The 13,093-nt window shown below is 42.8% G+C and overlaps 1 protein-coding gene and 1 long non-coding RNA gene across 7 annotated transcripts in view; one reads left to right on the top strand and one right to left on the bottom strand.

Moving 5' to 3' along the window:
* Positions 1-12,603, bottom strand: part of LOC130682979 (uncharacterized) — a 33,341-nt gene extending 20,738 nt beyond the window's left edge. Inside the window, exons 1-3 of the long non-coding RNA XR_008996498.1 lie at positions 10,389-12,603; positions 7,923-9,236; positions 5,154-5,316 (exon numbers count right to left, since the gene is read on the bottom strand). This is a non-coding gene — a long non-coding RNA (uncharacterized LOC130682979). The remainder of the gene's footprint in view (positions 1-5,153; positions 5,317-7,922; positions 9,237-10,388) is intronic.
* Positions 1-13,093, top strand: part of PCSK5 (proprotein convertase subtilisin/kexin type 5) — a 452,855-nt gene that overhangs the window by 240,366 nt on the left and 199,396 nt on the right. For all 6 annotated transcript variants that reach the window (XM_057498570.1, XM_036893448.2, XM_036893449.2 and 3 more), the window contains exons 11-12: positions 5,163-5,280; positions 7,107-7,295. In XM_057498570.1, coding sequence (XP_057354553.1) covers positions 5,163-5,280; positions 7,107-7,295 — 307 coding nt within the window. The remainder of the gene's footprint in view (positions 1-5,162; positions 5,281-7,106; positions 7,296-13,093) is intronic.

Genomic DNA, 13,093 nt, shown 5'->3' with positions numbered 1-13,093 from the left:
GCCTCTTGAGTCTTACATTTTATGTTTTCCTATTTAGCTGTTTATTTTTACTTTAAAAGGGACTGTAGTTAGGTGTTTACTTAGGCATGAGGGAGGTGGTGACCTAAGGCGTGTGTTGCGGGCCACTCACATTTCTCCCCCTCACCCAACACCGCCCTTTTGGCCAGTTTGATTAATAGGTGCAGAAGGCACAGGGTCCCTCATGGGAGCAGTTATTTCAGAGCAGGTGGTTCAGTGCATTGAGGATCAAAGAACCCAAAGGTGCGAGGACTCCAACAGCTGCAGGGGCTCTTTGATCTCCTGTCGGAGTTTCTGCTCACCCACACATCACACAGCCTGCCTCGGCAGGAATTTGCGTAACACCTTTCAGTCTAGTGGTTTACTTCTAGGTAGATGGGAATAGCAACAGCCTGATGGATGGCGGGGAACCCCGGCAGTTGTGGCTGGCTTTTGGCTCTCCCAAGGTCTGCTCTCAGCCCCTCATTTCCTGCCCTGTTTACCCCTAACACCCGTCCCCTGCTGACTGCTCGCCTCACACACCAGCCCCTCCAGGGCTGCTGCTTTCCTCCCTGCTCCAGGGAACCACACGCAGACCTGACGATGGTTTAACCAGGAGGCTCCGACCTTGCCCCTGGAGTGCCCTCCCTGCATCTGCACCTCACCTAGTCCTCCTGCACCCAAGTACACTGCTAATCTCACTTTCCCCTTTTGGATCATCTTATCTGACTCCAAATTTCAGCCTGCACTTAATGAGTACTTCCTGTACCTCTACTAGGCTTACTGATTTCTTAGGCTTCTGAAGTCATTTTACACTTATAGTAGTTACACAGGATTTGTAATGGTTTTAGTAAAATCAAAGTTATTCTTGTCTCATCCAGCCTGACTGAGAACACCTCTTATTTTGTTTCTTTAGGAGCCTCACTGTGTTGAATACGTGGTAGGTGCGCCACACCCCTAGAAGTGAAATCACAAGGAATGGTATAAGTTATTTGCTTATAGTGGCGATGTGTATTGAAACTGATTCTTTCTAATAATCAAGTAATTGAGCATAGTTTACCAACCGTGCTTCCTATTTTGGTGATTATGTGCATATTAACAAACACAGATGTAGGTTCAAGATGCCTGTAAACCCTCTCGTTACTGGATTATCAATGTTAAAAGACCTCCGAGCTATGTGCCACTCCATTATAGCATCACTTGAACATCTCAGTACCACGGAGATGGTTTTCCTGTGAACAAGGGGTTTCTTGGAACCACAGGACTTTCAGTGCTAAAACCAGGGGAACTCTGGACAAACCCCGACAATCACGCTAGTCGTAAGCTATGACTTCGTCAATGGAAGAATTTGGCTATGCTTTTATATTAAGTACTCAGGAATGGGTAGCTGTCACTTAGTTGCTAATTTTTTTTTTCAGTTACAGACAGAATTTTGCATTTCTTGAAGGCTCTTGTACAAGTTTTGTTTTTTGTCCTGTTTTATTTTTACACTGGATGTTGAAGAGCACTGTACACCTGAAAGCTGGTAGCAGAAAGACCTTCAGGAAGCTCAAAAACTTAAAAAAAAAAACCTTCTTAACCAACCAAGTCATATGTAGAATACTAATAGTCATTTGAAAGTCATTATGAAATACCCATTCAGGGTAATAGCTAAAAAAAAAAAAAAAAAGAAGAAGAAGATGTGAAACAGCTGGCTCCAGTGAGGATCGTCCACTAAAAGTGATAAAAATATGCCAAGTTTCCCTGGTTATAGTTTCCTAAGCTCAGAAACTTCTACTTTTTTTTTCTGTCCTGCTGAGCTTTCTAGCGTTACTTTGGAACTGAGTTTTTTAGGCCTCCTAGCTAGAAATGCTGTTAAAATTAACTGTATCTTCTTTCAAACTTGCAATTATTGACTAGCTTCACTCAGCCCTGCTGGTTGAACCAGAAATCAAAAATACTCCTGCCAGAGCACAGTATCTATTTTCCTGCCTTCTCTTGCCCATCTGCCTGGTCCAAGCAGGGAAGCCCTTGGATTACTTGGAATGAAAACAAACTATACTTCTGGCACATGATGGTGTCACTTTTCTGAGCTTACCTGCATGAACAGTCATGCAGCTAAATGGAACAAACAAGGCCCTGCAAATTTGTCAAATCCCCCTTATTAAGCTTGTCCAACATCATTCTACCAAGAAATAAATTTACTCTCTGAAATGTACTTCAACAACTTTGCTTCATTACTTAAATTACTCTGCATATTTTGTACATGAACATGCCTTGTTGTCTCAATACCTTTCTAAATACTGATTTTTGAATTCTAACATATGTCAGAACTATGAATTGAGTGTTGGCTGCCCACACTTCTAGAAATGAAAAATTCTGGTTTGACTCCTGCTTGCACCAACATTGTGGTACTCTGACTTCATAGAAGTTTGTGTTTTACATAGTGATTACACAAAGAGGGTTACACTCGATCATAAGGTTATTTTCAGGCTCAGGTTTTGCTCTGAGCTTGGTGTGACAAATGTGCATAAATAAAGCTAGTTATAGAAGGGCCATACCACAATCAGTTGTTTGGTGTATTTGCTATAATTGTAAATTTTTAAACTGTGAATATCAATTCTAACCTTGAATAAACTTGGGGTGTTAGTGATGGCTTTATAGTAGCCTGTAGTTAAGGCTACTTAACTTAAAAAGAACAGACCTCCTACTTGCCCTTACAATTCTCTTGTAAACACTGTGTGCCACTTGGTGAATTAAATAAAATTTCTGCTATCAGTTGAATTCATTCACTACATAAGTATTTATGGAAGCTTTCCTCTAAGCCAGGTGCTCTGGGCTGCTGGAGAGAAATCATTTTCCCTGTGGCCCATCCTGGTATCAGTGTGATGGGCAAGACAGACTTGAGTGATCTGCAAAAGAATGCTCAGTGTATGGAAACTTCACATTATATAAGAAATTACTGCATGTCAGTTATAATTATATGTCAAAAAACTATTACCACTTCCAACTATTTAATGGCTAATACCTTGTTGACTACCATGTTTTGAAGGAGTTTATTCACCCAACACATTCATTGTGTAATTATTTTCTCATTAGCATTTACCAAAACATTAACAAATAACTGCCAATCAGAATGCATGGGGTTGATATATTGCCAGAGCTCCCCTATCCCCAAAAAGATTTCTTTTTTGTCTTAGGCTGTGTATCATGTTTGTGGTCAGATAGAGAATTTACAGTATTTTAAAATACTGAACATCTCCATAACTGACTTAGTGGCCTTTACTTATCTAATCTATTCCTTCATTTATTAATCCCTTCATCTATTAATATAAATGTTTTTCTGTTGACCTCACAGTCTGTAGTTTAACTAGAGCTAGGCAGCCTTTTTTCTGAGCATCTACTTTGAGTGTTGCATGAATAGACGTAGTCTCTGGAGGGTAGGAATTGAATCAGAAAAGGAAGCACATTTATGGCCTTCATAAAGACTCAAGGTGCTCTTCTTACTTCACTCAAGTGGTTGTTGAACATGCAAGAAGGGTTTGTTGTAGTTGATGACTCGGTGTGTTGATTTATGTCCTGACGGTGGTTAGCCTAGCAGTTACTGGGATGGGGTGGGGGCAGCAGTGAATGCAGCCAGCCAGGCACCCAGGCAGCCCCAGTTTTGCAGACTGGTCGAAGGCCATGCCCTTCCCAAGCCCCCACCTCCCTTCTTCTGCAGCCTCCACGTACCAATCAAATCATTCATCTTATTTCCTAAACTGAGATAAAATGCTAAGTTGCACTGGTTTAAAACTACCTGATCCTAACATGGGGATATTGGGGTTCTGTGCAGAGTTAGAAAGCCTGGCTAGGAGAAAAAAGTTCACTCGTCACAGATGGCTGAGTTCCTATAAATATCTCTTGACTTTTATTAGTCAGTGGATATTTCAAGAAGTTCTTTCAGGAACTTTCAAGAGTAGGTTTGACTCTGCAGAAGAGGAGGAGGGAGGGAATTCCAGGCCAAGGGCATGAGCAAGGCAGTGAGGCAGAAAGAGCTAGACAGAACGGAAAACCAGGAAGGAGTGACCTTTCTAAAGCAAGAAGTTTGGTGAGGGGGCTGTTTTGCAATTTTGCAATTAGAACGGGACTCGACCATAGAACATCTTGACTCGCAAGCTGAAGTATAAGTATTTAATCCATAAGCAGGGGCAATGATAAGTATTTTTGCAAAAAGTATTTAACATAGGAAGATGTTTTCAGCAACAAATGTGATAGAAGTACGACTTTGTGTTAAATATAAAGATATGGGACACTTTAGTACAAGAGGGAGATTTTAACTGCTCAACTGGGATTTTAAAGTATTTTTTTTAAAAAGAACTGCACATGTAGATCTTGCTGCATCATCTTTAAAATAGTCCTATATGTAATTGAAATTTCAGTTCAACAGTTATGCCAAATTCAGCTTTCAGCAATAGGTATTCTCACTGAGAACTAAAAGATTGCAACCTTTGAAACTAAGAAGCTGGCATAAAGGTCTAGAGGCTCCAAATAGTTCAGGTATTATAAGGTTTCATAAGTTTTTCATATGCTAGAGGAAACATAATAATTTATGTCTCCCAGGATATTCAACCTAAACACTAGATATGTCAGAAAATTGGTATTTCTTACATGTAAGCTGTTACTGTGCTAGAAGTTGTATACATTGTCACTTCTCTTTAAACCTACTATTTCATCTTACTAAATCAATGATGTCATCACTTGAATACAAGTGGTTAACAGGAAGGCCTCGGAGCAAAACCACATGGGTTACAATCCAGCTCAGCTACTGAGGTGCTGGTCAATCTTAGGTGCTGGTATCTTTCTGTTCCTGAGTTTTCTCACCCATACATGATGATAATTACAGCACTAACATCTTAAGATTGTTGAGAGGAGTAGCTGTAAAAATATGGACTAGTGCCTGCCATGTACTAATAATTCCCAAGTGACTAGTAATAATACATAATGAATGTAATATGTCCATCTTATTTACTTATTATTATTGTTTACACATTTTTATTTTTATTTTTTAAATCACTGCCTGATAGGAAGCTAGGATCCCATAGGGTTGTGTCTGCATTCCCTGCTGAGTGGCATTATAAGTCAGCATATATAGCATAGCTTGCTCCTAACCACAGTGAGGCTGACCAGTCTCTTACCTTCCACAGTGAGCCATCTGTATGGATTTGGCCTGATGGATGCAGAAGCCATGGTGATGGAGGCGGAGAAATGGACCACTGTTCCCCAGCAGCACGTGTGTGTGGAGAGCACGGACCGACAAATCAAGTAATGTCTGCGGCGAGTGAGCAGCCTGGCAGTGTTCTGGAAGAGATTAGGCCGGCACGGGTGCTTGAGATAGCCCTCAGTTACACACAGAAGCCAAAACCTATGTAGTTTTATCCTCAAGTAATTATGGAATCCTAATAGAATGAATAATATGCTAAGCTGTTAAGACTAATGAACCCAAGGATCCTTAAAAGAAAAGCATATCTTAAAAGGGGATTTAGGGGAACCTTTACAGATGGGCATTCTTAAGGTGTCTACACAGTCAGTATTTCTATTTGATAGTGCACGTATTCTCCAGAAGTTGTTGTAGAATGAAACCTATCTTCTGGAAACTTAACTACATACTGTGCAGTTCTCCAATGAGTAGTGCAGAATGCACAGAATGCACAGTTTATGCAGAGGTTTCAGGGTCTGTTTCCCTGTTTCAGCCATGTAGACTTGGAAGCTGTGCTGACAGGTTTACCAAGCGATGGTGGGAAGTCTCTGGTTGGGGCTAAATCTGAAGAATGGGATTCATCGTGCTGATTTTACTAATATTTTGCTGCTGGCTTTCTTTGGAGAGAGCTCTCAGAAAAATATTTAGGAACTGGTTTGTGATGAAACCAGAACAGAAGAACTCTGTTAGGAAGCAGAAACAAATGAAGTTTTGGGTTGGTTTTTTTCTGTCCATTCTGCTCTTTAGTGGTAAGGAATGAGAGCAATAAGGGATGAAAAGTTAACCAGTATTTTTTTAGCACTTATTGTGGGCCAAGCTAAGTGCTAGAAACTTCATGCCTGCTTTCTTATTAAAACTTTTTAAAAGTTCCTAACAACTATTCCCATTTGACAAATAAGGAAATGGGACTGGAGGGAATATTTGTTTATTCTTTCAAAAATTCATTTACCAATTCAGCAACTATTTTTCTTGACCTACTACCAAGCACTGAGCTAGATATTAAGGATGAAAAGGGGCATAAGAAATGCTTCCTGCCCTTGTAGAGCTTACAGTCTAGTGGGTGGCAAACCAAAAAGAATGCAATAATTTGATAATTTCAAATTATAATAAAGAGAATATTGGAAATAAGAAGGGTAGAAAATAAGAAGTGAGGGGCATGATTTGTCCTATGATTCCATGATGGTCTCAGAGTGTGAAATGTAAGCTCTAACTGTGAAGGAAGAGGAAGTAAGCCACATAAATGGCAGCCAAAAGATGTACTCCAGGCGGAGTCGTGGATGCAGCCTCTGAGGTGGGAAATGAATTACCCCAGAACTTGAACTGATGCCAGGGAGGCTGTAGCCCAGTGTTAAAGGGATGTACTGGCACAGGAGGAAGCTAGTGAAGAAGACGGTAACCTGCAGACAAGGGCAAGAGTGTGTCCATGGGCTGTAGAGCAAGGAAATGGTAGACCAGGGATTTGAACCAAGGTCATGGTCACCCCCGAGCGTCCACTGGACCACGGTACCCTGTATCTGTGTTCACAAAGTGTATTCCATAAATCAACCACACGGTCACCTGGGAACTTGTTGGAAATGCAAATTCTTGGGACCTGGCCCAGCCTTACTACATCAGACACTGGGGCAGGCATCCAGCAATCTGTTTTTGCAAGGTGATACCATCCACTACTTGCATGAACATAAAAGAACCTTAATTCCCCCTTTCCTCTCACTTGCATCTGTCCCAGTATCTAATGAGTGTCAGTCCCTTAAGTGATCCAATCAACTGTGTTGTTTAGTGTCCAGCCCCTAATTGCTTGCATTACATCAAGCAGTCACTCCAGGCCTGCAGGTTCACTCAGCCAAACTCTGCCGTGTACTTTACCCAAGCTCCCTCTCTCTCTCTGTTGCAGGACAATTCGCCCCAACAGTGCTGTGCGCTCCATCTACAAAGCTTCTGGCTGCTCCGATAACCCCAACCATGATGTCAACTACCTGGAACACGTCGTCGTGCGCATAACCATCACCCACCCCAGGAGGGGAGATCTGGCCATCTACCTGACCTCACCCTCCGGAACCAGGTCCCAGCTCTTGGCCAACAGGTACAGTGATGGCCTCTGCCCACCGGCATGTAGGGTCACACTGATACTCAGCTATCGTTTAGGGTAGGAAGGGTCAGCTGCTCCTTCTTTACTACCCTAAAATCTCACTAAGGAAGCACTTATGCGCCACAGTGGAGGTGGGACTGTCGTTATCTCACTGCTCATAAAAAAGCAGAGTATGAAGCTGCCTAGAATCTGTAGGCATGGGACTGTGTAATTATCTAATAGTTGGGTAAGGTTAAAAGGGCACAGCAGAAAAATTGAAGGCCACCTGTTGTTCTTTATCCAAAAACAGGAACACAGAACAGTAACTCCTTAGGCCTCTGAGATTCTCCCCCATGCCCTTGAATTTCTGCTGGCATTTTTAACAGATTAACTGAACTCTCTTGCCCAGGCACTTTCCAAAGTTAAAGGAAATTCTGTTTGTTTTAAAACAGGTGTTGGCAAATTTTTTTTTCTGCAAAGAGCCAGTTGGTAAATGTTTTGAGCATTGCAGGCATATTTCTGTCATGACTACTCAACTCTGCCACTGGAGTGTGAAAGCCACTATAGACGATATATATAAATCGGCATGGCTGTGTTCCAATAAAACTTTATTTACAGAAGCAGGCAGTGGGCCAGATTTACCTTGAGGAGTGACTGGAGTTTGCTGACCCCAGTTTAAAGGTTGGCCCCTTGTCTTCTTGCAAGAAGAAACTCCATTCTTCTTCTTAGCCTCTTCCCTTCTCCCACTCCCTCCAAACATTTCTCCACCAGGTCATCGTATTGCCAGAATTCTGCTGAAAAGCCAGACGGTTCTAGGACGAGTTTTCTTATGCTCCACTGGCTTTTTGAGTGGGTGAGCACGGAGGCAGGAGGTGCTTGTCGACAGGTGGGACCAGAATTGGGAAATGTCTGGTTGTCTCATCTACCTCATTCCCATTGTGGCTGTAAAATCCAAATCATGGCCAGAAGCACAAAAGGTAGTTTAACTTGATTTTTTTCCTCCAAGAGGAACATTTAATGGAAGCAAGAAACTTCTTATCAATGGCCCGTATAGTCCAAATGAAAGCCAACCTTTCGTGTAGACTTAACCACCGGTCCACATGCCAGATGACTGTGGCAGTAGTATTCTTTGTTAGGACACAGACAGTAGGCCAGAATAATTGAGAAGCCAGGGAGCAGTGTAAGGCTGTAGAATCAAAAGTGACACTGAGCAACTGCCAGTTGCTTTCACAGTCCTCAAACACTGTCTTCCATTATTAGAGCATGGGGAAACCTGGGCTTAGTACTTTGAGAAATGCACTTTTGCCAGAATAAGTATATGCAGGTGCAAAGAACAGAGGGACACTTTGGCATCAGATCACCAGGCATGCCCTCCCCGTGCCCTCCTCCCTCTGCAGACAGTGGTTCAGCTAATGCCTGCCGGGTAATCTCTGTTACCTGCCTGATGCTTCTGTCCAGGCAGCAGAGCCTTCAGATGCACAACTAATTGTTTAGTTGATTAATGGATGTCACACCAGCTGTTTTTACTGAATTCAGGGAAGACCTTTTTCTCTGTTTTGTGTTGTTGTTGTTTTTTCTTTATCATTATTCTTCTGCACTGAACTTGTAAGAGTGTCTAGGTGAGACACTGAAGTGCAAAGGCTGGCTTCACACGTGTGTGGTTCTTACCCCTCAAGCTCCCTAGGTTGTAGAAAAACAGTCCATCCACAGTTGCTTTTTACTTGAAAAATCTCAATCTCCTCAGCCTTGCTGGGCTCTTCCTGCATATTTCAGTGTTTCTTACTGGATTCCCCTGAAATGACTTCAGGGAGGAAGCTTGCGCGCAGAGGAGCTAGGGGTTCCATCTCAGGCATCTGGTGGGTCACAGCATCACTGGCGGGAGTCTTGCATGCATTCCTCAGCAGCAGACACCTGCTTGGCTCTCTGCAAAGTTATGAACCCATGAGTGCTACATGCCTGTGTCAGAGAAAAGAAACAGTCATTCCAGATGCTCAGTGACCGGCGGGCTGGAGGTTAACTCACTCTCCCCCCACCCTCCCCGCCAAGGTCCCCTGGGGATAAGGGTGACACTGAGTGTGTCTTCTCTGTCTGGAGCAGTTTCCTCAAATGCTGCTCATCTGTGTATCTTCCACCTCAGTACTGAAAATAAGTAGCCACCTAGAAGTGCACATTGCTGTGGAGGAAGGGGCTGGAGGCACTGAGAGATACAAAGGATGTTATGAATTCATTTTGTCTATAGCTCCCCAAAAACCATGGCTCTGAGCAGCTGAGCCCTTAAATATAAAACAGCTGCAGCAGGTCCCAAAACCATGTATGGCCTCCAGAGCCTGGCTTCTCTCTCCTTGTTCTGCTGGATGCTTAGTAGCGTCCCTCCTACCAAGGCAGCTAAGGAAGGATAGTTTCTTTTGGCATTTTTCCCTCCTGGCGTATTGTGAAGCTTTAGTTTTATGAGAGGAAATATGTCCTCAAAGCCTCTCACTCTCTGACCTAGTAGCAAGGAACCCTAGTGTCCACCCTTCACCTTGGCCCTAGTCAGAGCACATGCCCAGTTTTGGGAGCTGAGGGCAAAAAGCACAAAGAGTCAGGAGGGGTGAAGGAAATGCCTGCTTTGTTCCCAGTGTTGTCTTGTTGGCCTGCAAGGCAGTAATGCTTTTCCTCAAGGAAAAGATGAATAGGTCAAGTTTTAGAAGGAATTTGTATGTCAGAGATTAACGAGTGCAATAAATAGTTCCCCTGTTGGACACTTATCTTTCTTGCAAAGAAGTCAAGATTTCTAAGGAGGACCACGTAAAGCAAAGAACACTGTGCAGTTAAAAGATAGGAATTCTGAGAGGTTTAAAACATAAAGCTTCCCCAGTAGGGGCCACTTGAAATGAAAAGGCCGAGCAGTGGCGCCAAAGCGTCGTCCCCATTCCATCTCTCCTGCTTCTCCAGGAAGGGCGACTCTTCACAGTGGGCAGTGCGGTGCTGCGGGAAGATCCCGCACAGCCCGCGCATCTGAGGTCACTTGGTATCATGTCCCCTTTACAATGCAAAACACAGACATGCAGGCAAGAAGCACAAAAGGGAGAAGACCTGAGATGACAGCCGCCGCCCCTCCCTTATTACCTGGGACAGTTCTCCTTTTCAGTATAAACAAAATATGTGTCCTGGTCTTCGGGCCTGAAAATACTATCCATTAGCGCACATTTCCAAAGGAAGCAAGGGGGCGCCACGGTCAGCTCTTCCGAAGTCCTTACTCTCCTAGACATTTCAGCAGGGAATTCCTGCAGTAGTGTTTATGCCCTCACCACGCTCTGCTTTGGGAATGGATTCTCTGCAAAGCTGCTCAGCGCTCTGTCTGTGTGGGCCGTCTGGAGCCCCTCAGTGCCGCCCCGCGCCGGCTGGCTGCCGGGCACTTGCAGGAACTCCCGTGGAGAACAGCTGTTCCAGGCAGAACAGTTTATCCAGGCGTCTGCAGGTGCTGAGCCCTGGCAGGCACTCAGCAGCACGCAGAGCCAGTGGAACTTGAGTGTGCCCCATTAGCCCAGCATGCCAGCACCCCCGTCAGCCAGGTCGATCACTTGTAGGTAGGGGCCCCGAGCAAACAACGCATCCTGGAATAGACAAACGCTAAGTTCCTTCTATTCCCTTTGTTTCTCTTGCCCTCCCACCTCTCTGGCCTCCACACCCTGCCTGACAAAAAGCCAGACTGAAAAATTAGCTCAAATAATTTACTTCAGGGGAGAATGAGATGGTCTGGCATTGGTGGGGGGAATCTCAGGGGTCTTGGGTCAATTTTAAATGCTTTTAGATAAGAACTTAAGATGTAAGCTTCTTATACTACCACATATTTAAATTGTGCCTCTGTGAAAAGTTTCAGATGCCTGTCTCCTCAGATTCTTCCTTCACCTGTGTAAATTAGAATTAGGAAACGCTGTCCTCCCGTCCTCCCACCGCCGCAAATCTCCCGTCTTCCCGATTCGTTGAGTTTTAGCTACAGCTTTGCTGCACTGACTCTCTGTGCCAAAACTTGGCCTCTGCCTGAAAGCTGAAACTTTGTCTCCCTTTCTAAATTTGATTACAGATGACTCTCTCTGCTTCTAATTAAGGTCTTAAGTGGAGAGAATGTACACTTTCTAGCCTGCAAAACCTATAGCGTTCTATAATTATGTTTTAATGTAGTGTTTATATTTGAATCATTTTTGTCACTGCCTAAATGTTGAATGACAGACTATTACTGACATTTGTAAAGTGTCATGCTATATAAATGCCTATGTGGCTTGCAGTGAAAATGACACTTTTGCAGTGAATGTTTTACATTCTGGTAAGGTCTGTGACCAGAAGAAACCCCTTCCTTTATTCAAAACATGGTGCACTTCTTTGGAGTTAGACAGAGCGGGGTTTGTCTTGATTTCACCAATTTTTATGTTAGGCTTTAGGCTTTGGAAAAGAGATCCTCTCATCTAGAAATAGATGCAATACTGTCTGTTTCATAGGGTTGTTACAAGTATTAAATAAGGCAACATACAGCAAGTCCTTAGCACAGCTCCAAGCATAGTAAGCACTTAGTAAGTGCCAACCCTTATTTACACAGTGCTTCTCAGAGCACCTGGTGAATGACTCTCAAACACAGATGGCTGGGCCTCTCTCCCAAAGAGGCTGATTCTGTAGTTCTCAGTGGGGCCCATAAATTTACATTTCTAATAAGCTCCCAGGTGATGCTGAAGCTAACTGTCCACAGACCACACTTTAAATAGCAGTGATTTAAAAGGCCATCCAGCCTTTTCATACACCTTATTGTTATTTTTAGGTCATCAAAGGACAGATGAGCAATCTGCAGCTAGGTGCTATGCAAGTAATTTACAAAGGAGTTTATAATAAAAAACAGATACTTAGATAAAAGCCATCTAGTGTTAAATGGAATAAATCTTAAAAGAAGATGAAGTGCCTACATCATGTGTCCACAAGAAAGAATGCATTTGGGGGTTGATGAATCAGTCAGTAAATAGTATGCATGTTGAAAATTATTTTAAAGCTCATCTTTTTAGATATTCCAAACCTTTAGAACCAGTACCTTTCTCTCAAACTCTCTTAAAGAAGTGATTTAGATTAGGAAAAAGAAAAGAACTTAATTGTGTATTTTAAATACCGTGTTTCAGAAGCAAATTATTTAAAACATACAAAAGCCAAACACCTAAAGAAAATCAAAACTCATTTACAGTTGAGCCACATGAGTGCTTCAAGCAGTCTATAAGCTCCACATTAAATTATCTGAAGCACTGGAAAAAAAAGTGTTTTTTTTAAGAGCAAACTTCCAAAAATACTGGCCTAAAGTCATTCTGCAGTGAACATAAATACTGTTTGGGTAGTAGCAAATGATTCTGAAATTGAGATCCATTTATAATTTTAGTAATAATTGTATGATAACACATACCTGTCAGGACTTATGAAATGTCTTGTTACTTAGTTGCCATAACATCATAGAAGAAAGTTGTAGCCTTGACACATTGGCTAGACTCTAAGTGAAAGGGGATAAAAGTCTGCAGTAATTCTATGAGTTATTTTGTGAGTTAATTCCTCAAAAGGACATGCGCCAGTTGATGGCAGTCTTTCTACCATGCTTCATCCAGAGTAATTCATTTGAAAACAGCTCATTTGAAAACCTGTGGGGCACCATTTTAATAATTATGCATAGTTTGTGCCCCTGCATGTGTGTATCATTTCATTGAGCACAAGATTACGAAGTCAACTTTGACAGAACAGGGGTTCATGGCAACTGGAGATGTGGATACAGGCATGGAGTTAATCACCTCAAGTTTTCAGCCCACTGG

The sequence above is a fragment of the Manis pentadactyla genome, chromosome 3, assembly GCF_030020395.1.
Source record: "Manis pentadactyla isolate mManPen7 chromosome 3, mManPen7.hap1, whole genome shotgun sequence".
NCBI classification, from domain to species: domain Eukaryota; kingdom Metazoa; phylum Chordata; class Mammalia; order Pholidota; family Manidae; genus Manis; species Manis pentadactyla.
The sequence above is the reverse complement of the archived record's forward strand: the minus strand, read 5'-3'. Positions and strand labels throughout refer to the sequence as shown.